The sequence below is a fragment of the Ruditapes philippinarum genome, unplaced genomic scaffold (genome assembly GCF_026571515.1).
Source record: "Ruditapes philippinarum isolate M1 unplaced genomic scaffold, ASM2657151v2 ctg10600_1_1_1_1, whole genome shotgun sequence".
NCBI lineage: Eukaryota > Metazoa > Mollusca > Bivalvia > Venerida > Veneridae > Ruditapes > Ruditapes philippinarum.
In genome coordinates this window covers 21842-47448 of record NW_026853711.1, presented here as the reverse complement: position 1 = coordinate 47448, position 25607 = coordinate 21842, and the positions used below count along the sequence as shown (strand labels likewise).

General features: G+C 32.8%; 1 protein-coding gene across 1 annotated transcript in view; it reads left to right on the top strand.

Moving 5' to 3' along the window:
• The first annotated feature begins 4293 nt into the window (after positions 1-4293).
• LOC132737610 (receptor-type tyrosine-protein phosphatase epsilon-like) overlaps positions 4294-25607 on the top strand; it is a 42843-nt gene continuing 21529 nt past the window's right edge. The window contains exons 1-7 of the mRNA XM_060724939.1: positions 4294-4409; positions 16258-16404; positions 16657-16941; positions 19124-19261; positions 20300-20434; positions 22152-22286; positions 22651-22788. Of these exons, the coding sequence (XP_060580922.1) occupies positions 4331-4409; positions 16258-16404; positions 16657-16941; positions 19124-19261; positions 20300-20434; positions 22152-22286; positions 22651-22788 (1057 nt within the window). The 5' untranslated portion in view covers positions 4294-4330. The remainder of the gene's footprint in view (positions 4410-16257; positions 16405-16656; positions 16942-19123; positions 19262-20299; positions 20435-22151; positions 22287-22650; positions 22789-25607) is intronic.

Genomic DNA, 25607 nt, shown 5'->3' with positions numbered 1-25607 from the left:
ATCATCATTGTTTTTCAGTAATGCCACGCTCCAGGCAGCCTTTACCTGATCGTGTTATGCGGAGGTGTTTTCCAGAAGTTTTGCGTTGACCCGTGTGAGATCTTCTCTTATGACGATGAACGAACCCTTAAGTTGTCTGCGAGCTTTCAATACTTCATGTTTGAGATATCTCTGTACAAACTTACATATGATGGGCCTGTTCCCATCACTACGGAACTTCCCGATCCTATGTGTGATGTCAAAGTCTCCATTTCCGACTTTTATATGTAGCTTATCGGAAATAATTGAAATTACCTTCTTACATGTGTCCTTGTAGGTTTCACTGACATCGTCTGCAACTCCGTAAATTCTGACGCTGTTACATCGCGTATACTGTTCTAGATGATTGTTCTTTTCTTCCAGTGATTTAACTTTAACTTCCCTTTCATCTATTTGCTCTTGAAGCGTTTTGTTTTTATGTAGTAACTGATGGTTTCCTTCCTGCAGTTGATCTGTTTTTACTTCTAAATCTGATACTTTATTTCTCAGAGTTTCTACTACATCTTCTATTGACTTAACCCTATCACTTACTACCTTCACTTCTTTATGTATATTATCTAGTTCCTTCTGCACTTGGAGTTTAATGACTTTTTCTAGGTCTTTGAGCTTCTTACCAAGCAGATCCTCAGTAATCATTAATTTAAATTTTGATTCAATGTATTCTTGTGATGCCAAACTATCTAATTTATCAGAGACACTCTTCAATATATGCTTCAACTCATCAGGATTTGCATTAAATATCAAATGTTTATCCAGATTGGGCTGGTTAGAAGCCTCGCTTGGTTTACCTTTAGTTTTTGAAGTTTCTACTGGACTTCTGCCAGCCGGAGACATATCTGCATCACCTTGTTCTTCTGTCGATTTCGATGGTTTCTTCGATGCTGATCCGGAGACAGAAGTTCTGTCTTTTCTTGGAGGCATTTTCAAGTGTTATATTATGTTATATGTATTTTCTTCAAGGAGATATACACTTTTCACACTTTACACACAGAGACTAACCAGTCAACTATTGTCCGATACACTACACAGCCAACGCTTGATAATCAAAAAAATCCTCGTGAAATCCGTGCTACATTCTCACCACATTCTATTGTTATATCAAAATCTATAAATTTACTAACTTTCCCAACTTCAAAATGCCAAACCGTTTATAGATTCATGTTTCTTATGAAATTTCCCATCTCACAGTATCTTTATTTTTAAAAATTAATCCAATTTTCAAATTTTAAACCTTAGTTTTATCACTACGATGAAAACCCGTGTAACTTCATTTACAACCTTGACCTTTTTTTTTTTGACCTTGACTACTTTTAATCATGATTTTAACATGAATTTATATCTTGCGACATTTAACGGTAGTGTTGCGACATTTAACGGTAGCGGAAATTCGTGCGACATTTAACGTTAACATTGCGACATTAAACGGCAAATGCTTTTGCGACATTTAGCGACAGTTGCGACATTTAGCGGTATTGGTGCGACATTTAGCGGTAAGTGCGACATTTAGCGGTAAGTGCGACATTTAGCGGCGTTGCGACATATAACGGCGCCACAATGTATCCGTTAGTGTACGTAGTACTAACAGAAACGTCTTATGTTATAGGACTAAGTTCAGACCATTTAAATATGTAAGTCTCTTTTGTTATGATTAATTAAAGCCGGGCTTACATCTCTATACTGGTAAACTCATTTTCGGTCCCAGCAGTGTAAAGGTACAGTGCTGTTAACAGTTGTCATATTTACACAATTGCTTTGATCTATAATATAAGCGCATTCAAAGTTGAACAAAAAATACTGTTTTCAATCTGCCTGTATGTCTATGTAATTGTTGCATATGCTTTTGAAACTTTCATTTGTTTTATTTTCTCAAGATGGAAAAGTTATCATCGAAAAAACATTTGAGCCGCGTCACGACAAAACCAACAAAGTGCGTTTCCGGTCAGTCTGATCAGGATCCATGCTGTTCGCTTTCAAACTCTATTACAAGTAGCGAAACTGATAGCGAACAGCATGGATCCTGATCAGACTGCGCGGATGCGCAGGTCGGTCTGGATCCATGCTGGTCGCAAACCCACTATGTTGGTTTTGTCATGACGCGGCTCATTTTTAATGCCCCACAGTAAACGTAATTTCAAATCAAACGTATTCCATCAATTCAATGTCATTTCACATTACATGAAAATATAAAGAACAACCTTACGTATATGAACTCAACAGCGAGTGACATAACACATCAGGCTTACTGACATACATTGGAAAATTTGGTCGTAATGAATCTTTTGTCCTTTAACTGCGTGTCAATAATAAGCTTTTACGATGCACCTTTTGCATCAACATCTTGTCCGTCATGAGAAAAATATTATAAATGGTAGTTTAAAGCCCCAATTGTGGTTAAAGGTACGATACAAATAAAACAAGTGTGAGTTTGATTTTCTGTCAGAATGTTCGCAATTTTCAGAGCATTTTTTGTCATCATAGGCAGTCTCGAAAATACATTTCTTCCTATATAGGTACCACGTCGACCGCGCTAGTTTGGACGCCTGTGACAGAAACTGGGTACGTGACGTAAAGTGGTGAATGCATAAATTAAATTTGTAATATTGGCAAAATCATAATAGCTGTAATACTGATAACACCGCAGACAAACATCCCTGTAGCTGAAAGGCAGACACAAAATATCAACATTCTGATCTGAGATTGAATTTTAATTGTATCTTTCTAGTATAAACTTCTCAGTCTGCTAGATGCATTTCAAGCTGACGTCGTAGCTCGAATCCATGACATCTGGGTTACTGAAAAAACTTATACAAATGTGTTTTAACTAAAGGGCTCTTTGACATAAATAATGGTTGTCGATTTATAATACCAAGATTGTCTTGCGGAACGTGCTATATGAGTTTTTGAACAATTACGATATGACGTTCCTTTGCCAAGAAGCAAAGATATCTCTAGCAACGAAATATTTATAGGTATGATAAATGTAGATAGTTCCTTTCAAGGACTTCTTTAGATCAATTAAAAATTTGAAGCGTATACTATATGTCAGAAAAATCCTTTATCTTCTTTACACTAACTTTTACAATGGCCAATCAGATTCCGAGATTTTAGATTGTAATTTTTAAAAAACAATGATTTTTTTTACATAAATTCAGGTCTTCCCTGTAAATTGTAACAGGAAATCCAACTGAAAACAACAGACGGCCTCTGACCGAATTAAATGATATTCATTTTCAATATTGCTCGTACACAGTTTACAGATATTGTTGTTAACAACTAACCTATCATATCAATAAGCATCCTTGAACGCCTATAAAGTTTGTTTTCATTAGAGAATCTGCTCTAGATCTGCGTAAAACAAGGTTTCTATATTTACAAATAATGCGAGGTAATAGATGGTTCAAATTTGGGTTAAAGTATGTCACTGTAAACTAAGAAATTCGCGTAAAATATTTATTTCCAGAGACTTATATATATAATACAAATCTAAATTATCTAATACATATGGTGGCTGATTTGGTACGCTTTTGTCGCGCTGTCGTCTTGTCGTCGGCACGCCAAACGGCGCGTTGTCGTGCAGCGTGTTGTTGCGATGTCACATTGCCGCTCGGTTCAAATTGAAGGACTGGCTTATAAGCCAAGCGACAAGGCGACATTGCGACAACGCGCCGTTTGGCGTACCGCGTTAGAGACAGAACGACAAGACGTCAGCGCTTTGTCGTGTTGTCGCAAGCGACTGGACGACCAAACGAAAGTCCACAACGCGCCGTTTTGCACTTTGTCGTGTTGTCGCTAGCGCCAACTAGACGCACAAAAGCGTACCAAATCAGCCACCATAAATACATGCATCTGTATATTCTTGACTATACTGGCCATTTAACCCAATGAAATTTATAATCCATTTATTTTATAATATTAATAACCACAGTTTTAACTGAATTAAAGCCATGTCAGGAACAACATCTTCTTTTTCATAATCAGAATTTTGAAAGAAATCAAAACTGCGTGTAAAAATCGCGGACGTTTTTAATTACAAAACCTGTTAAGCCTGAAGTAGATTTGATTTAATGTCACAAAATGTACCAACTTATCGCTTTTATGATTTTATAATACGTTTGTATAGGCGTATAGATAAATCACCATATTGTTGTCAATTAAAGTGTACAGACATACATTTAAAGAGACGTAACTCGAATAAGAGATTGGATTGACTCCTCACAGTGATTACCTCCCTTGGCAGATTATTAGGGGAGATCACTGCGTAGGAGATACCAGAGTTATCTAGAAATGGAAAATGGCGGTAGCTGATAGCGGTGTACAGAGATATTTATTTTTAATTGTATTTTTTGGAATATTTAGCACCGTAATTATAGGTAAGAGCTCAGTTTCACAAGAAATCATTATTTCTTAATCATTTATTTGAATAGAACTTTATGATTCAACTGTAAATAGACAAAAAATTAATTACAAAATAATCAGAAATCACTGATTAAATAAGTGGGTGGGGTACACGAAAATTATTATTATGTTCTTCTTCTTCCAATACTGTACATAACCCACTCTGGGGCATTGACGTACAGGTTATTCGAATTCATTATATTAATATCAGAAATCAGTGTTCGTGAAAATAAAGTTTACAGTCATTATAATTATGTTGGCAAACAAATGTTTTCAAATTGTTTTTTTTTATAAAAATAGAGTTGTTTTATCTTTCGATAAATGAAGAATTCCGAGATAAAATTCAATAAATTTATTTAAAAATTGAATAAATCCGGTGAAAAATATTTATTAGATCTATTTATTATTACTATAGATTAATTTAAGATTAAGTAGAAAATTAAGATGCAAATATGTAAGACATTAATGGAAGTTAAATAGAAGTATCACTACGACACTAGAACATTAAGTCTGAGCCGCAAGTCACACTAATGTAAAAGGGATCCACTCATTGCACAGATTGACTTATGATATCATATTCTACATATAGAGGCTGAGAGCCTGTGGACCACCAAACCCGGACGTCCCAGAATATGCCTGATTTAGTTTTTTTCTTTGTTCAGTGGTTGTAGATCTATCAGTCGCTTTTTTACCAACATTCATGATTCTTCTATAATTAAGTAATTAGATTTTTTTTAACTCTTAAACTGTCCTAAACAGTAATATTTTAAATGTGTTTCTCAACAATGTTGACGTTGGAATTTTGGACGTCAAGAGTGCATTGTGCAATACCTGACCTCTTTTACTAGCCATAATCATTTGTTGAGTAAACAATAGAATATCCAAAACTACAGCATTTGCTGCTGAAGTATTGTATATCATGTTGAAAATAAAAAAAAATTCAACACCCAAGTTTTTATCTGAATTAAATCAACTTCATTTACATATCTGTTTGGACACATGGTACTGTAGTGTGGACAATTTTAGGAAATTTTGATGGGCCTCAGATACAAGTGTCAACATAATCAGAAGTAAATGAGCAATTTTGTTAGTTACAAGAAGAACCTAGTTGTACTGTGTCATATTTTCAGATCTCTAGCTTGAAAATTATGAAATCTGTACATGGAAAAATGTTCAAAAGTTTCCGGTTGATGGTCCCCGACCAGTACTAGTCTTAATTTATTTTAGATTTTAGTTTGCCAAGAAAATTGTTGTCTGTGTTTCTTTGTCAAAATTATTATTATAAAATGTTTAACTTTAATAATTGTTCAGGTTCTAAACACTATGATTTGCCTATTAAACTTGCTTACTTGGCACGGCAAAGACAGGATTTAGCCTAATCTGTAACTACGTAATAGGAACAACAACAATAAAATTAAAATGGAAAAGGCTTTAAACTTTATAGTTACTATACATTAGTTGTCATTTATACTAAAGTTATATGAATAAAAAAAGAAGCACATTGTTCAGTTTTCATAGTTTATTATTGTGTTATTTGTTATACATACCTGAAAAAGTGTTGGCACAGAAACAGGTATCAGGTCATACGGCAGTTTTTCTCCCAGGAATTCAGCCCTCGTGTTTTTACGGTAACATTTGCCACTAAAATGTTTATGACATATCAAACTTCTTGATGTTTTGAATTTTAAAACAACTTTCTGGCGTTATTTGGCAATATCCATCGCAAATTCATGTCAGACTTACAACTTGGAACGGTGAAGATTCTAATCGCCTGTTACACTTCCAAACCCTTTCACGATGCGAGACTAATGTTTTCACAAATACAGTTGCAGAATCACAAACAAGAGATAATTTCATGAAATGATGAGTACAATGTTTATTTTTTTCTGTTCTTTCGGTGGAATAACAATTTCCGCGAAAACTTGACAGTTAAAGGCATGTGCGTAAATTATTCAACAGGTGGGCAATCAAGGCCGCATGATGACATGCGGCCATAGATAGCTGTCTGCAGTCGAACTGAGGGGATGTAAAAAATATCTTGTTTATGTTATTGTCTATATATTGCTAATATTCAATACAAAAACAAAAATGAGCTTCAATAATTATTCTGATATAGAAAATAAAAGATTCCCTATACAATGAAAATTCACATTTAAGCAGCTGGAGTAACATAGGGCTGTAATTGAATATCTTCATAAACATTTCTCATGTGAAAATACTTCTATTTTAACAGAAGTTACTTAGAAAGTCACTTCTCTCCCATTTTCTTGGCTATAAACATAAACCCTGAATTAAGTCCATTGAAAACTAATTTAACACAAGAAAACACTTTCTTTAAGTATGTTGTATTTGTTGTGTCTAAAACAAGCATGCATAAAACTGGCATGAAAAATGTTTAATATATAACTTTATAACACTTAAATTTATTTCAACTGTAGTAGTTTACAATGTATATCATAATCTATCACATTTCATTGATAAGAATTTTCCAACATTGACAATGACAGCTGGTGTATTTAACATGCACTAATACTTCAGAAATGTATTTATAATAAAGTTTATTATGTACTACTTTTTGTATACCTAAATTTAAAACATAAATAATTTTACAGATATCTCTGTACTACCATACAAAAATGACTCCCTAAAATGCACTGTGACATACCCCTAATAAAAAACATCATTGATTACCGTAACAAAGATTAATGCTTGACAGTGGGGGAAAAGATAAACATTAAAAATTAAATTTTTTATAATATTTAAAAGATTTTAAAGAAAATTTTTAACCTTTAGGATGCAAAAACAGATTTAAATTTCAAAACCCAAAAAATCCTTCCTTTTATTATCTTTTTTTTGAAAAATTGCCAAAATGATGGTTTCATTTGTCTAAGTTTAATAATTGACAAGTAAGTTTAAGATATTTAGAATGATAAGGGTTAAATTAAAGAAAAATACAAGCATTCAGATATTAATATTCATAAGTCTCATTAATAATAATTTGATAAGTAACATTTAATTAATATTGGGCTATTTTTTTCTGATGAGAGGTAAAAAAGTGATTTTTTTTTTCTGTTGAGAAGTTAAGTGATTTGTATAGTTTTTTTATGAATTCTAAACAATTGAAGATCTTTATGCGATTAAATTAAAATTAAAAAAAATATTGCACATGCTTGCTATGATATTAATGATGTATTTTTTAGTACAGTAATATTTTCACTTTAAACTTCATATACATGTATGTACATCATAACATGCCATAGAATGTTAAATACCTACAGAATATTATTTAATTATCATATATGGGCTTTTGTGGCAGTTTGTCAAGGTTAAAACGATACTAGTAATTCATATAATGATTTAAACAATCAATGCCACTCAGACAAGATTATTTGTATTGAGATGTCAGGGCTTTTTAACAAGTTTACAAGCATTCATTTATACTCTAGACCTCTAGTTTATTGTGGTATATATCAGTTTAACTTTTCAATTGGGGAATCTTCAGTACACAAATGTACATGAACAGTAACTTGATAAAGAATTTAGTAATTGTATTTACTATTATTTTTTGTTCTGTACATGAAACCAAATGAGGGCTAATTTTTATGTATGAAAGACACAAATAATTGTACTAAACAGATAATACAGTATCAACTATCATCTCTTTATGACAGAATATATTACTAGATAAACTGATATCATCTATATATTTACAGTGCTGATGATTTGAAATTCTTATCTTTGTTCATCAGCACTGTCTAGATTATATAGATAATGATAAATGATTATATAGTCTCATTAGCTGTCCTTCTATCATGTTACAATAATGATAATAGGAATATGTCACATGGTATAACAAAGTGTTATAATCAGTCATCTACTTCTGTCATATATACTTTGTCTTGTGTGATGGCAGAATACAGTAGTGCCAGACATGAAGTTTCTCACTTCTTTGTGTTTGTCAGATATTTTTGTGTGTGAAAAACTAAACTTTTACGGTTAAAGGAAATAAAATTGACTTTACAAAAAATGATAATGTGATTATGTCACATAAAGGTGTGTTTTTTTTCATGTCACCTGTTTTAGTTTAATTATAATAGTTTCATTTAAGTTGTATTGTGAAAGAAGCTTGGGCCTACATTTATAATAGCCAATCAAAACAGATTGTTGATGACTTATAAGTATTGGTCCCAGAAAAAGCATGTTATAATGAGCATCAAATTTATACTTCTCAGTCCATATTTTAAAGAAATAAATATCATTTGTTTCTCAATCAAGATTTGAAATAAATTGATAACATGAATTGTTTAAAGGGTATACATGAATTCTGTTTTAAATCATATTGAAAGTAGACAAAGTCATGTTATTTGGACCTGAGAATGAATTAAAGATCTTAAGAATAAACCAAATTGATAAATTGTCTTTTATCTGTTGCCTTTGCGTTTCAAAGTTTGCTTATCCATTATGGTCTTATTTCAATTCTCCCAGTAAGAAATTTAAAAACATTGATAATAAAAGGGGAAGTGAGTCACGTAATGATTCAATATTAAAGCAGACGTGTAGAGATCTATATGAAAACAAAATTGGAACCACAATATAAGTATATTTAACTGTTTTAAAAGTGTTAATGTTGATGGACAAAATTCTCATTTATACATGTACATAAAAAAAAATTCACAAACATGTATGAGTGATGTTGAATTTAATCCTCAATGTTACTTTAAGCTTTAAGGTCAGTAACATTAAGTTTATATAAGAAGCCTTAAAATTACTTAGCTACACTGGCACTAGCATGCCTTTATAAAAAGCCTTTATTCGGATGAACTTGGTAAATAAATTTTTGCTAATAATAGTAAGTATACATGTAGATACATGAACATGTATTGGAGATCCAACTCTGGATACCTGACTCCATCACTGTCCTTGCCCTTTAGTTTCAAGATAGTCCTACCATCCTGTACTTTCATTCATACATGTAAGTTAACTATACGATATGTCTGGCTACATTGATTTTGTTCATCAATATATTCGACTGCATGTTCAATATAACTTTTTTTTAAATTTTGATAAAAATTATTGATTATTGAATATCCCGTAATAGACTATGGGCTGTTCCAACTCCATTTACTTAGGAAGATGATTCTATATCACACATTTTAAAAAAAAGTATATTTCGAACTATTTGTAATACATGTACAATCATGTAAGTCACTCAACATTTTGAGATGACATTATACATTAAGGAAATACTGCCAGTGAGAAGTTTTGTAATGTCAGATTTTATAGGAAATCTGACACAACAAGCTGCTGTCAGAATGTGTCATACATATCAGGTTGTCATTTCTGACAAATTTTGACTTAATGTAATAATACTGAACAGGTCAAAACAAATAGACTGAATATATTGTAAGTATGTAACATAATCCAGAACAAAGTCGGTATATTTGTACAATAATGATTTGTATATAATTATTTAGCCTAGTAAAATGTATATTCATGGGTATAATTTTAGAATTTAATTACTCCTAGAGGCCTCCATTTTCTATAAAATGATATTTCTAATATAGGGTTTTCGTGAATTTTAAAATGTTTAAAGTTCAACCATGTAAATACATTACATATATTAACATGCCAAGTTTATCATTTCAAAGATGAATTAACATAGATGTGCAAATGTTTTTGTAGAAACATGTTTTATTGGTGATATTAGTTTAAACTGAATTGACCATAACTGCTAATTTTCTATTCATTATGTGAAATTGTATACCATAAAATTTAAACTGTTTATTTCCTCTTTATTATCTACATACACAAATGTAAGATATACCATTACAACAGTGTATACTCACCTTTGAAGTTCTAGTTTATGGGTATAAAGAGAAACATAACTGTTACAAATTTTTACTGCTTTTTGATAATGGAAATGTTGATACAGTGGTTTCTGCTACTTAGGTTATAAATGTATATGAGCCGCGTCATGACAAAACCAACATAATGGGTTTGCGACCAGCATGGATCCAGATCAGCCTTCGCATCCGCGCAGTCTGATCAGGATCCATGCTGTTTGCTATCATTTTCTCTACTTGTTATATAGTTCGTAAGCGAACAGCATGGATCCTGATCAGACTGCACGAATGCGCAGGCTGGTCTGGATCCATGCTGGTCGCAAACCCACTATGTTGGTTTTGTCATGACGCGGCTCAAATATGTTCCATTATTTGATAGATATTACTTGACAAGTAATTATTGAAAATATTAATCATTCATGGACCTAATGGTCTGAATGTATTAGAATGATGAATACAACAGGTACAGTTGTACTTGATTTATTAATTGTTAATCCTGACTCTATTGTAGAACAATTAAAGCGTTCAATTTTCAGGGGTTTGAATAAATTATAATTTATAAATAATTATTCAAGATAAATTATCCATTTTATCATAGCCACAGGCAAGAAATATTTATTAAGATTTAATTGCTTTATATAAATTATTATACAATACATAAAGTACACATACTTTAAATTTCAAAAGGGCCTTCATGGTAAAATTGTAAATGCTGCTGACTTTATACAGTATTACTGTTGTATTAAAATGTACCATTGTGCATCTACAAAGAAGCTTTCCAGCTCACTTAAAGAACATATATTAAGTGGTTCTACCGATTTTGGATTATTGACACATAAGTTATTTTGTGTGCTAAGTAAATGTACTCCCAGAATCATAGACTAGTGAATAATGAAATGTCTCTGTGGTCAATAGATAATCGATTGTCTGTAATTTTCATGTAATTTTGCTGTTTTTAATGCTTCAGAGGGATCACTTCTTAACCAGATATTATATTAATAATACATCACAACAGCAGGTGTCAAGTGCTGTGTGGCAGCTGTTATATTTTTCTGGTCCTTCGGGATCATTGACTACAGCACTTTTAACTTTAAGTGTTGTGAATTGAGTACCGCTCAAGCCCGTGCTAGAGGGTGTGAGCTGTGAGGGATGTTGCACTTTTTCATTATTCCTCATGTACAGACTCTGACATTATCAAACCAAGTCTGCAATTTTCATGTAATTTTGCTGTTTTTAATGCCTCCGAGGGATTTACTTTTTTTGTACCAGATAATTATACTACAGAATTGAGAATATTTTGAATTTTCCAGCAGCTTCTCTGGGGGTAAACTTCTACTATTTATAAATTTCGAAAAAAAAATGCTACAGGTTGGCCAGTCTATTGCAATGGGTGCACTGTGGTGGAAGTTATAACATTAAAACTTTAAAGTATTAATTGTTTTTGGGTGGTGGGATCAGCTTGGGGAAAACCTACATGTTACATGTATCTTACATCAATATAGAGCTAGGATAATATGCACATTTATATGTATACAGTCTGACTACTTAATTTTAGCATTTTGAGAGTAAAATCTCTTAAATCTTCAGAAGAACATATATAAATGAATGCAGGAAAAAAATTGCATAAAGCTTGGCAATGCTAAAGAGTAAGGTTAACATATTACACGCTTGACCAGAAATTTTATTTGTTCTGCCTGCATAGTTGAAAATGTATATCTTAAAATACAATACATATATAAAAGATAATGCATAAAGATTTACAATGTGGTTTGCCTGTTTAAAAAAGGGAAAAAAAAGCTTATTCAGTGCAATGTTCTAACGTTTTAAATGAAATGTAAGAATGTTTCCTTTAACAATTTCAATAACAATGAATGCACTGTGTTATTATCATATCACGTTCAAATAAAACAGAAAGGACATTCTTTATCTGTCCCGGTATACAATGTAGCTATATACCATACATGGTTTGTTGTGGCTATGATAATATTTATGGCTGAGGGCATATTCCAGACATGTTTTGACTTTTCATGTTTTATGTCTAAACATTTACTGATATGATGACATTTAATAAATAAAAGTAAACATTAAATTGAAGTAGCCTTAAGCATTCCTTTGCCTTTATGAATTTAATGGATGTATGCGGACAGTTTAATTGAGTTTTGTGAAAAGAATTTTGAGCCATCATTTTCTGATTTAAAATTTGTGTAAAAAAAAATGAATAAAGGCTTTTCTGACTGGATAGTGCTTTTATGTACATGTATGAATAAAAATAGTTTGCCTTTATTTTGATAACTTAAAGATTAAATGTGTGTTTTTACGTTAAAATATTAAACATTTTCTGTATATGGCCTGTCTTGTCAAAAAGAGAATTTACAGCTTTAATGTTTTATAATATAAAGTAGAGAAAAAACAACTTCCAATTTCACATATAGATACTAGAATTTTATAGTATAACAGCAATGTACAAATTGGGCAATTTTTTACGCTGTTTCATTCTTTTATGTGTTTAGCAAATTGAGCTTATTTTCAAAATTAGTGCTCTCATCTTTAACCCACTTTTTGAGCGATTTACAGCAACTAAAGAGGTCAAAAAAAAATAATAACCTTTACTACATTGTATATACAAAGTGAAATTATGACAAAGTCTGAAAATATGTTAATGTACAACAAGTACCGTTGAAATTCAAAAATCTGCAAACTAAGTTATTTGCATTTTAGATTAGTCAGCCATTTTGAGTATTGAATAATGGTAATAATAGTTTGATTCTTATGAAGTGTAAACTTATGTAAGAGATTTGGGAAAAATCTTGTTTAAACATTTGTAGATCTTTTGTATATAAAAACAAAAGGGGGCTATTTTCTATGCCCTGGTGGAGTATTATTTCATACAAGTACTTGAAAGCAGGCCGCAGGGTTCAGACAGGTGTATAAATATGGTAGAATTAATCAGGCACTGGCCTTAAATACTTAAACCTATTAACATCTATACAAATATTGTGGCTGGTTTATGGATAGTGATCCCCAAGCTTTGTTGATACCATCTCTTATACACATAAAAACTTATGGTCATTGGTTCTTATAAGTGCAGTCTGTCACATAATCAGGTCACAGGTCTGCCGCTTAGTACAAAGTAGTCCTTTAAGTGCAGTATTGTGGCATTTAAGGAGCCACAGACCCAAACTTTATAGACCAAATTAGCCTTGAAGTGCAGTCTTGTGACATTGGCCTAAGACATAAATAAGTAAATGTATCAAAAGAACAAATCAATGCTTTGTTGCTTTAATTTTTAGCTTACCCAAATAGAGTGCTTCATAAAAAAACAACATTTTTGTAACAGCCTGTAAAACATATATGCGACACTCAGATTAAAAGTGTATTAACTGTGATTTTATTTTTAACTGTCTTTCTCAGATGTACAAAGGAACTGAATCTTGCACAATCAGTTCTCAATATGGAGAAAGACAGCCATGAAGTAATTAAAATTAGCATAATTGTGAAATCATGTGATTCTCAGGGGGGAAGATGTTTTTCAATAGAACATACATGAAATTCTCCTTTTATTCAAGAATTTTAACATTGATGTAAAATTGTATCTTTATGATAATCAGATGCCACAAAACTTTCACAGCCTTATTATTGAATGATTTCACCTTACTGCATTTTTATAGTACATTTTATACCTGTTATTAAGTAAAGAGAAAGTTTAATGTATATCTTAAAACAAGCAGCCTTTATTTTCTTTCATAGATAAATGAAATATTGTAACAGCTAAGGTATTTTAACTACCTGCTTTTAACATAACAGGTGAATTGTTCCCGTGTTGGCTAGAGTTAGAGTGGATTAAGAATTGATCATCAAATGAGCCGTGTCATGACAAAACCAACATAATGGGTTTGGGACCAGCATGGATCCAGACCAGCCTGCGCATCCGCGCAGTCTGATCAGGATCCATGCTGTATGCTTATCAATTCTATTACAAGTAGAGAAACTGATAGCGAACAGCATGGATCCTGATCAGACTGCGCGGATGCGCAGGCTGGTCTGGATCCATGCTTGTTGCAAACCCATTATGTTGGTTTTGTCATGGCACGGCTCAAATGGTTTTCTCATAAACCTGTGAATTTCAAAGGAAATCTTTCCAATTGCCCATGATAAGAATCTTACCCACTTCAAAGTGTACATTGCTTTATATATTTTTATGCCCCCGCCATGTAATGGCCGGGGCATATAGTGTTACCCTGTTCCGTCCTTCCGTCCTTCCGTCATTCCGTCCTTCCGTCATTCCGTCCTTCCGTCATTCCGTCATTCTGTCATTCCGTCATCATCAGTTTCCGTTCATTATCTTAGTAACGGTTGCACATATCCAACTCAAATTGGACATATGGATATGTCATGAGAAAATACAGGTCAAGTTCGAATTTGGTCATGGTTCGATGATTTTTGGCAGAGTTATGCCCCTTTTACTTTGAAAATAATATGAAATTTTCAGTTTCCGTTCATTATCTCCCCAACGGTACAACTCATTCAACTCAAATTTTACTTATGGATATGTCATGAGAAAATACAGGTCAAGTTCGAATTTTGTCATGGTTCGATGATTTTTGGCAGAGTTATGCCCCTTTTACTTTGAAAATAATATGAAATTTTGAGTTTCCGTTCATTATCTCCACAACGGTACAACACATTCAACTCAAATTTGACATATGGATATGTCATTAGAAAATACAGGTCAAGTTCGAATTTTGTCATGGTTCGATGATTTTTGGCAGAGTTATGCCCCTTTTACTTTGAAAATAATATGAAATTTTGAGTTTCCGTTCATTATCTCCCCAACGGTACAACATTTTCAACTCAAATTTGACATATGGATATGTCATGAGAAAATACAGGTCAAGTTCGAATTTGGTCATGGTTCGATGATTTTTGGCAGAGTTATGCTCCTTTTACTTTGAAAATAATATGAAATTTTCAGTTTCTGTTTATTATCTCCCCAACAGTACAACACATTCAACTCAAATTTGACATATGGATATGTTTTTGGAATGCCCAGGCCCAGTTCGAATTTGTTCATTGTTCAATGATTTTTGGCAGAGTAATGCCCCTTTCACTTTGAAATTAATATGAAATTTACAGTTTCTGTTCATTATCTACCCAGCAGTGTTACATATTCAACTCAAATTTGACATATGGATATGTCAAAGGAATGGGCAGGTCAAGTTGGAATTTGGTCATGGTTCGATGATTTTTTTGGCAGAGTTATGTCCCTTTCACTTTGAAAATAATATAGATACATCTTAGGAATAAACAGTTTAAGTTTGAATTTTGTCGTGGTTCAATGATTTTGGACAAACTTATCTTTCTTGAATATTGGAAAAATTTTGAACTTTCAGTTTCAGCACTCATACTTTTGTGGAAATGTATGTAGCCATTATTTTGGCTACAAATATGAAATATGCTATTTTCAAAAGGTTAAGACTGAATAATTTCAGTGCCTTGAACATTGTATGGAAATGGTTTGTGTTAACATTGAAAAGTTTTAAGGGCTTTGAACTTTAAATGAAAACAATAATTTGTGCAAACAAATTTGGAACTAAATATTATAACATCTGAAATTTTGGCTGCATGCGGGGGCATCCGTGGCATGATGACACATTTCTAGTTGTAATCAGCAGTAATGCAAAGGTGAATTTTCAATCTCATTTACAGTGATATTGTTCTTATTTTCTTAGCATTTTGGTAACAAACAGCTTTAAGTCCACCAACAACATGTAGTTAGTTGTGAAATTAGGTGTAAATGGAGAGATGGTCACAACAGCCAAATTTTGAATTTTATGTTTAATAGCAATTTTTAGTGATTTGGTCTTGATTCTGAAATACTTATTAATGATGATGATTATGAGGAGTAATATACATGTATTCCATTACATACATTGCATATAGAGATGTTTATTAAATGAGTCATGTTCGTCTATATTTTCAGAAGCACTAAAATGTGATGAGCAAGGGAAGTTTGGTTGGAGATGTAGATTTACCTGCAGGTGTTCAGATGGACAGGATTGTGATAAAGATACTGGGCATTGTGTGAACGGTTGTGCCCAGGGATACTATGGCACTGGATGTCAATTTAGTGAGTAGCCTGGTTGATTTAAAAGTAATGGGAAAAACACATGTAGATTATGAATAATATATGAACATATTTATATTACATAACTTTGTAGAGTAGCAGAATTATATAAATCTAGGTCTCATATATCATCAATTGTAGTAAAATTTTAAATAATTTCTGAAATTGCTGTTTAATGTATATAAATGATTTGGAAATTATCTGATACTGGATTTAAATACATCTGAAATATATACTGGTAATGTTCCTTTGCAGAAAATGAATTTATTTATGGCGGAAAAAGAGGCAAAAGGTATATGGGACTCATTGACCGAACTGGCAACAATAAAAAATGTTTGAGTTGGGATGATTTTAAAGTAAGATCAGAACGAAAGACCTTTCGCAAGAACAACTTCCCTGATCAGGAAGTGCCCGGACCTTACTGCAGAAACCCCCTCGACCCAGATCATAAAGCTTACTCTGAATCTCCATGGTGCTACACTCTCGATAATAAAACAGATACGATAGAATTTGACTCCTGTACACAGTTAAAAGTAACAGGTATGGTTGTTGTTGTAGTTTTATCATTTGATTCTGGTCCATTGCAACATTAAGGAAAAAAACCTGGTGTTCATAGGTCATTATTTAATTACAATGTATAGAATATTGGCTGTTATTAACCATTAACCTGGTGAATTTGTTTAATGGATTTGCCCAGCTTTTATACATGTATTTGGAACAAACCATTCAAATTTTAAGAAATTTTAATTTAAAAAAACAAACTGAAATTGAGTTACTAACAGTATAGATAGATAGATAGATAGATTTATTTCGGCAAAGGAAGCATATACATAGTTGACAATATAACATAGGATAAAATAATGAGCATTATTAAATACTATATCACATACGAGTAAAACAATGACATGCTCACCAAAACCAAGGATAACACAAAAAAGGGCAAAAAAGCTCTTATTTCCATTGTGGTCCTTTGTATTGGCGGCATGACATAGAGAGGCAAACCTTAATATAATCATGTTTAAAAATACTAATAAATCATAAAAATGTATATCACAGTCAAATCTTGAGTTAATGATACTCCTGTTTACAGCTAGGATTTAAAACACATTACTAAAATTGTAATAAGATAAATGTCAGACAATTAAAATTCCTGAGCCGAAATATGTAAAAACATGTTTAAAAAAAAAAATTTTTAAATACTGTTCATAAGATGACTTTTGATGGCAACCTTAAAACTTTGTAACCTGTTGATCTCCGTTAACTTTACAGGTAAATCATTCCATAATTTAATACCAGAGAAAGCAAATGATTTAGAACCCTGGCCTTTGACCTTAGGTAGACAATATCCACCCTTTTGACTAAGTCTTGTACTATAATTATGAATGGAATCTTGTGAAATAAAGTGTTCAGACATGTAATCCGGAGATAGGCCATTTTTTATCTTAAAAACATGACACAACATTATCTGTTCAACTCTTTTGTGGACCGGTAACCAGTTAAGGGACTTAAAGTGGGATGGGTCAATGTGGGCTCTAGAGTCCAAGTCAAGTACAAATCTCATTATTTTGTTTTGACAAGTTTGTAACTTATTTTTAAAGACTGTGTCAAGCTATTATACCAAACAGAGCATGCGTAATCATAGTGACACTGAATAAGAGACATAACCAGAAGTTTCTTGGTATGCTGAGTAAGAAACTCTTTCTTGCGGTAAAGAAATTTTAACCGAGAGTTGGCCTTCTTAAGAACAGACTGGGCCATGGCGGAAAATGACAGATTTTGGTCTATAGTAATCCCAAGATACTTGATAGATGAAGTTGATTCAATGGATGTACCAGAACAGGTTATATGCAGGTTAGATTGTGACCTAAGTTTTTGCCTGGACCCAAATAGAATTGACTCGGTTTTACCCAAATGCAATGACAACTTATTGTCCACTAACCATTGGCTGACCAATTCCATATCATCTGTCAATGCCTTTTCAACAACAGATAAACTTTTACCAGATACAAGGATACCAGAATCATCAGCATACAAAAGCAATTTATTTTTGACCACAGCTGACATATCATTTACATAAATTAAAAAGAGAAGGGGTCCAAGGATTGAGCCCTGAGGAACACCACATGTAATTTTGGAATTGGAAGAATAAGTACCAGAGACATCTACAAGCTGCTGTCTATCTGATAAATATGATTTGAACCAATTTAGGACGTCAATACTAAGACCTGATGCTTGCAGTTTCATTAAAAGAATGGAATGGTCGACTGTGTCAAACGCTTTCTGCAAATCCAGCAGCACCATACCAACAACATTACCTTTATCATTTTCATACCTGATAAAGTCTGTAAGGTGAATCAGACAAGTATCAGTAGAGAAGCCACTCCTGAAACCTGATTGAAATTTATACAGCAGATCTTTATCCTTAAAATAAGCTTCAACCTGGTCATAAACCACCTTTTCAAGGATTTTAGAATCAACATTTAAAATGGACACAGGCCTTGTCAGACTGCAAGGGAAGGCTAATCACTTAGTTCCAGCACATTAAGATTGATTAATGTTCTCTTGCAGGTAAAGTTGATACAACTTGTTGCCACAGATAAAATATTATGTGTGGATTATTTGATAATGTGTTTAAATTGGCGTAAAAGCCAGAAAAAACAACATGCTATGTAAATTCTGTTATCTAGTATAATTGATCAGTTATTGTGAATTTTAATTTCAGAATGTCCTGATTTTCTGTTTGGAGAAGAGTGTGAAAAAGAATGTCACTGTTCTAATATATCAGAGGCGTGTGACAAGAGCACTGGCTACTGTCAACATAATTGTCATGCTGGATGGACGGGTATTGACTGTAATCATCGTAAGTTACATTTTACAACTAAGAACTTTTGCCTTTAATAAATGAACAGATGTACAGAATCATTGATGTGATGGATTTTAGCCACTACCGTATTATAAGTGTGTGCATTTATAGAATATTAGTATTATTTGTTTAGTCACACTTTACATCTTTTAGGGTTATCATTAAGACACATGCAAGATCAGGGTTGTCATAAGAATTTTATCAAGACGGTTCATTTTAAACTTTAGATGGTCATTTTTAGATTATTACATACAACAGAGAGTGCTTTTTAAGTTTTGAGGTGGCCCAAAAATGTATTTCAGACAGTCATATTGGCCTGCAGTCGCCTCAAAACTTAAAAAGCCCTCTTTGTTATATGTGATAAACCAGAAATTACCGTCTTAAATTCAAAACTGACAGTCTCAGATAAATTCTAATTACAACCCTGATCTTGTATGTGTCTGATAATAGTTATTTATTGATTTTAGGGGCCATTTACAGATTTCTTGTGGTTATGTGGACCTACCACACAAAATTTATGTGTCTGAAATTAAGAATATTGAGCATAGACAAATTAAGGAGCCTAGAATATTTTATAGCATGCAGATTTAATTTGTCTATATGTAACAGTAGTCTGAACAAATTTAAAATGATAAAAAGTTCAGTTTATAGACAAATCAATCCATGAAGCTTTTGGTTTAGATAATAATTTAATATTTTAATATCTAACTCTCATCAACATTGCATTAAAAGGAATGAAGTTCTGTTTAATAAAATGTTTTAAATGTTTAATAAAGACCCAGATTAGACAGTATGACAGTCAGTAAACTGTAATTTTCTTGGAAAAAAGGACATCATTGTGGAAATTTCCCTCCCATGGTTAAAAGCAGACTTGAGATTTTTAATACAAAAACTGTGGACAAGAAGGCAAAAAAGGCTAAATAGATGTAAGCTTATATTAAGATATTACTAGAAAGAAGTCAATATTTACAGATTTATTCAGGCTCATAATCATATTTATTTACATAAATCATACTTTGTTATTTTTTTCTTCAGCATGTATGTATGACAAGTATGGTATAGACTGTCAGAGATCATGTGGACATTGTCAGTTTGATTCATGTGATCACGAGACGGGCAAGTGCTTAAAGGGCTGTAAATCAGGATTCCAGAATGTTTATTGTACACAGAGTAAGTATAATTGTGGCAGGTCATTCTGCAATAGTAACTACAAATGTGAACAAATAAACTTATCAGTTTGATTTTTTTTTAGCTCACCAGAACAGAATGTTCAGGGTGAGCTATTAGTATAAAAGGGGGATGCTCCTGCGTCTGTCGTCCTGCGTCAAAAATCATCTTCTTCTCTGAAACTCTGAGCAGATTTACTTCAAATTTGGTCTGTAGCATCTTTGTGACAGTCACACTTGAATTTGCCCATGTCATTTCAATTGGCCTCTTTTAGGGGTCAACAGAGCTAAAAAAAGAAAAACCTTTAAACATCTTCTTCTACAGAACTAATGGATGGATGATCACTAAACTTTGTCTTAAGCATTCTCAAGTAGTCTTTTATCAGTTTTGCTCATATTAATTCGATTGGCCCCTTTTAGGGGTCACTAAAGCTAAAAATAGAAATACCTTTAAATGTGTATTTCTACAGAACTAATTGATAAATGATCACCAAACTTTGTCTGTAGCATTCTCAGGTAGTCCGTTATCAAGTTTGCTCATATTTATTTGATTGGCCCCTTTTAGGGGCTGTTAAAGCTAAAAATAGAAAAACCTTTAGACATCTTCTTCTACAGAACTAATTGATAGATGATCACAAACTTTGTCTGTAGCATTTGATCTTATTAATTTGATTGGCCCCTTTTTGGGGCCACTAAAGCGAAAAATAGAAATGTCTTTAAACATGTATTTCTACAGAACTAATTAATGGATGATCACCAAACTTTGTCTGTAGCATTCTTGGGTAGTGTTTTTTCAAGTTTGCTCATATTAATATGATGGGCCCCAAGCTAAAAATAGAAAAACCTTTAAACATCTTCTACTTCAAAACTAATTGATGGATGATCACCAAACTTAGCATTCTTAGGTAGTCTATTTATCAAGTTTACTCATATTAATTTGATTGGCCCCGTTTAAGCTAAAGCTTAAATGTCCTAGGTCATGGCATTTCTTCAGATTATTGTTTAAACATATTCAATTTAATATTAGAAAGTATGGACAATGGATAATTTCCAACACTGAAAAGCAGTTGTTTCTGTTGAGCGGCTCAGGGCCATCATGGCCCTCTTGTTTAACTTTAAATAAGGACTACAAATTATATTACAATATCTAGTAGGTGTGGTATTGTTTCCAAAGAGATTACTAAAACTTTTTTAAAACAATGCATGTTAGGAGACAGCAAAGATTTCATTGTTGCTGAAATGTTGAACTTAATAGGTAATACAATACTATATTCAAAAAAAAGTTATTGCTGCTCAGAGGGCCACTTTGTAGGGGTTGCACTTTATACCTTGTTTTGATTTATTGGAAAAATGTACTTGCTGTAAACGATTATGTTACTATATGTGGTATTGTTGCCAAATATACATTAAATTTCTTTTTAGAATTAAAAATGTTACATATATCTTAAGACAGCATTCTTCATTTTAGACAAAAATGTGCAAGTTTGTATTAATGAAATATGCTTTAGGAATTTCTGAATCTAGCAGCAAAAAAAAAAACAAATTCTATACAGTAAGCAGCTCAGTTCTAGTATTTTGGTACTGAAATCCCCAACTCTTACAATGGATTGTTCCAAATTCAAAGCAAGACAGTTCCATTACTTAAATTCAAGGGACTAAGATGTGATAAAAATGATACTACTACTAGTGAACATTCAGTAACTGTTTTATTGTATAAACAGAGTGTGGTCAGGGTGTTTATGGAGTTAACTGTAGAGAAAGATGTGGTCAGTGTAGAAATGGCGACTGTCACCCGGAGACCGGAGAATGTGTTGGAGGTTGTCTCCCTGGTTACATTGGAGATCTTTGTAAAGATAGTAAGTGACCATTTTATGTGATCAAATTAGAATTCAAGTCAATCTGAACTGATATTAAAGTTTTAGCTTTTGTTAAGAATTGTACTGTCAGAAATACAGTTAATTAGGGGAGGGATCATTTCAATGATATTTTTAACTTAACTAAATTTTTAAACTATGCTAAATAAGCGGTTATCAATGGGCTATATTAATGAATATCATTATAAAAAGGAATGACGCAAGAAATATTATTCAGGATGTGAAAGATAGAACACTATCTAATTATAATTTTTTGATATTCTGAATAACATTTATCAATTAACTTTTAGAAATAGGAAAATTTTGATGCCATAAATTATTAATAATTCTTGCATATTTTCTTCAGGATGTCCAAATGGGAAGTATGATATTGAATGTTCCGAAAGATGTCCCTTCTGTTTAAACAGAGGCCCATGTCATCCAGAAACAGGAGTGTGTGAAAGAGGGTGTGCACCAGGATATAAGGGGAAAAGCTGTGATATGGGTAAAGAAAAAACACTACACATAATTGAGTAGTGTCACGACAAAACCAACATAATGGGTTTGCGACCAGCATGGATCCAGACCAGCCTGCGCATCCGCGCAGTCTGATCAGGATCCATGCTGTTCGCAGGATCCATGCTGTTCGCTATCAGTTTCTCTACTTGTTATAGGGTTTGTAAGCGAACAGCATGGATCCTGATCAGACCGCGTGGATGCGCAGGCTGGTCTGGATCCATGCTGGTCGCAAACCCATTATGTTGGTTTTGTCATGGCATGGCTCATATTCATTGTTAAAAAATTAGAATGAAGTAAATAGTTTAAAATGAACATAATACCTTTAGTTTGAAAAGTCTAGGTCAGCCTATTTCACCGTAGGGAACGTGTTACAGTATCGCGTTTTTCGGTTACAGTATAGAATTTTCAAGATGGAGGATTATTTATGGGAAGAGAGGTAGGTGATTTTTATTCAGGTCCATACTATACTAGTAGTTTAGTTTCTAAAAGCTGTTTTTGTGCTATGCTTGTAAGGAACAGAATCCGGTATCTGGTCATATATTTCTTCAGACCCTGCACCGCAGATTTATCTCTATATTGTCTCATAAATGTGCAGATTTGACGGTTTTAAAATTTGAATCGAGAGACCAACGCATTTTTCTCCCATTCCGACATTATTTAAGCATGCCTAGATAAAGTAAATCTACAAAACGTTAGTCCTTTATGTTTAGAAACGTTTATTAAAGTAAATGACCAGTTGAACCTATTTTCCTGTTGGTAAAATGCGTTTGAAAAAATAAACAATGTTACAGTATAGAGCGAGGTTAATTTTGAAGGGTTACAGCATAGACCTAGCGACTTTCATCCAATTTTGTTACAGTTTATACCCAGATTTCTGTTACAGTTTAGATAAATTTCAAACAATTAAAGTTCGTGTATCCATTATTTTTATGAAATAACTCATACCTTTCTATTTAATACATTCTTGAAAGGCTGTATTACTTTTTTTCTTCAGCAGAAAAGTTATAGTTTGCTATTTTTCTTACTTTAAGTTTCAGATTGAGACTTTTTGCAGAATAAGTAATGTCCTAAGTAAGGACTGTTTTCACGACAACAACAGTAACTTTTATCGAATTGTATTGAGAGAAGAAAGATTATTGCTTGATATCATTACACATTATAATAATGCCTATTAGTAATAAAATAGAGAAAACATAATCCTTAACAGAAGTCCAACACGGAAAACATGAAAATGTTGCAGGCTCAGTTTGATTAAACCTGTTCATGGACGGTAGTGGTAACTGCAAGCTACCGTCCACGCCTCCTAGCACCGGCTTCAGCAGAATTCACATTAAACATGAACTGGTACACTTCAGATTTTTTAACATCTGTAGATGTGTTCATATGGCGGTTATCATGGAACCTTCAATGTGGCACGTTATTGCCATTCTGTGAAAAGCGGCATGTTACCCCAGGTTAAAAATTGTGTGTGCCCTAAACGAGAATACAATGAGTGAAACTAAACAAAATGAAATTTTGAGAGGGGATCGGACGTCATGAAGCCTGCATACCATAGATAAGCTGTCAAAAGACACAATTAACAGGCAGGCAATACCCTAAGAATGATTAAACAGTATTTAAGTGAGCAATACTACAACCTTTAATTTCATGTTAAGTTGGAATTTCCATCTACCATAATGTATTTTGTAAGTATTTAAAAGGGTTTATGAATATTTTCAATTTTGTTGTGTTGGAATTTCTTTAGGGATTCTGTTTAACTCTATTTTGTTACGTTTGCCTTTCTTGGAGTTTAAGTTTCAACGACACTGAGGTCATATGAAAACAGTCCAGCTTTAGTGTAAAGAAAGACCCCAGATTCCCTTTGTGAAACATTTCAGACACGAGCGGGCACCTGACTAGAACCACCGACCTTCCGTATATTAGCTTGATAGAATCCTCACATACAAAGAATCCAAGTCATGATTGGATTTCAACTACAGCAGTAAATGAAAGATGATTTGAAGTCGACGGCCTTATCCCGACTCTGCCACTATATTATGTACCTCCATTAGGCTCACTAGAGAAAATATTGTAATTGTCTGACCTTAATTTATACTCTTTAATTTTCTTTTTCAGAAATTTGAAAACTGCTATACAGGATGTCTGAAATAAAGAAAAACGACTTTTAATTTAATAATGACAAAATAATCGTAACTTCAACAAAGAAGCATTCGAAATGACGCCATGATCATGATTTGATTTGAATGCTTTTGGTTCGAGATGAGAAGGGTCTTTAAACATTGACTTTTTTTCAAAATCTATGTTTTGGGTTTTCGTATCCCCGATTGCAAACGAAACCATTTGAACAACTAAATTGGTAGAAAGTCATGTAAATTTCATCACATTTAGTCAAGTAGTTACTGAGCGGATGAGATTGCACACACATATGTACGACAGACGGACGAATAGCCATCGGACCAATAAGCTCACAGAGATTTAAAAGTCTATGTAACATTCATACATTTTACAAAGTATATACAGAAAATATCAAAGTCTAAACTGTTACCGAAATCTGGGTATAAACTGTAACAAAATCGGATACAAATCGCTATGTCTATGCTGTAACCCTGCACAAATTACCTCGCTCTATACTGTAACATTGTTTATTTTTTCAAACGCATTTAACGAACAGGAAAATAGGTTCAACTGGTCATTTACTTTTATAAACGTTTCCTAACATAAAGGACTAACGTTTTGCAGATTTATTTTTTCTAGGCATGCATAAATTATGTCGAAATTGCAGAAAAATGTATTGGTCTCTCGATT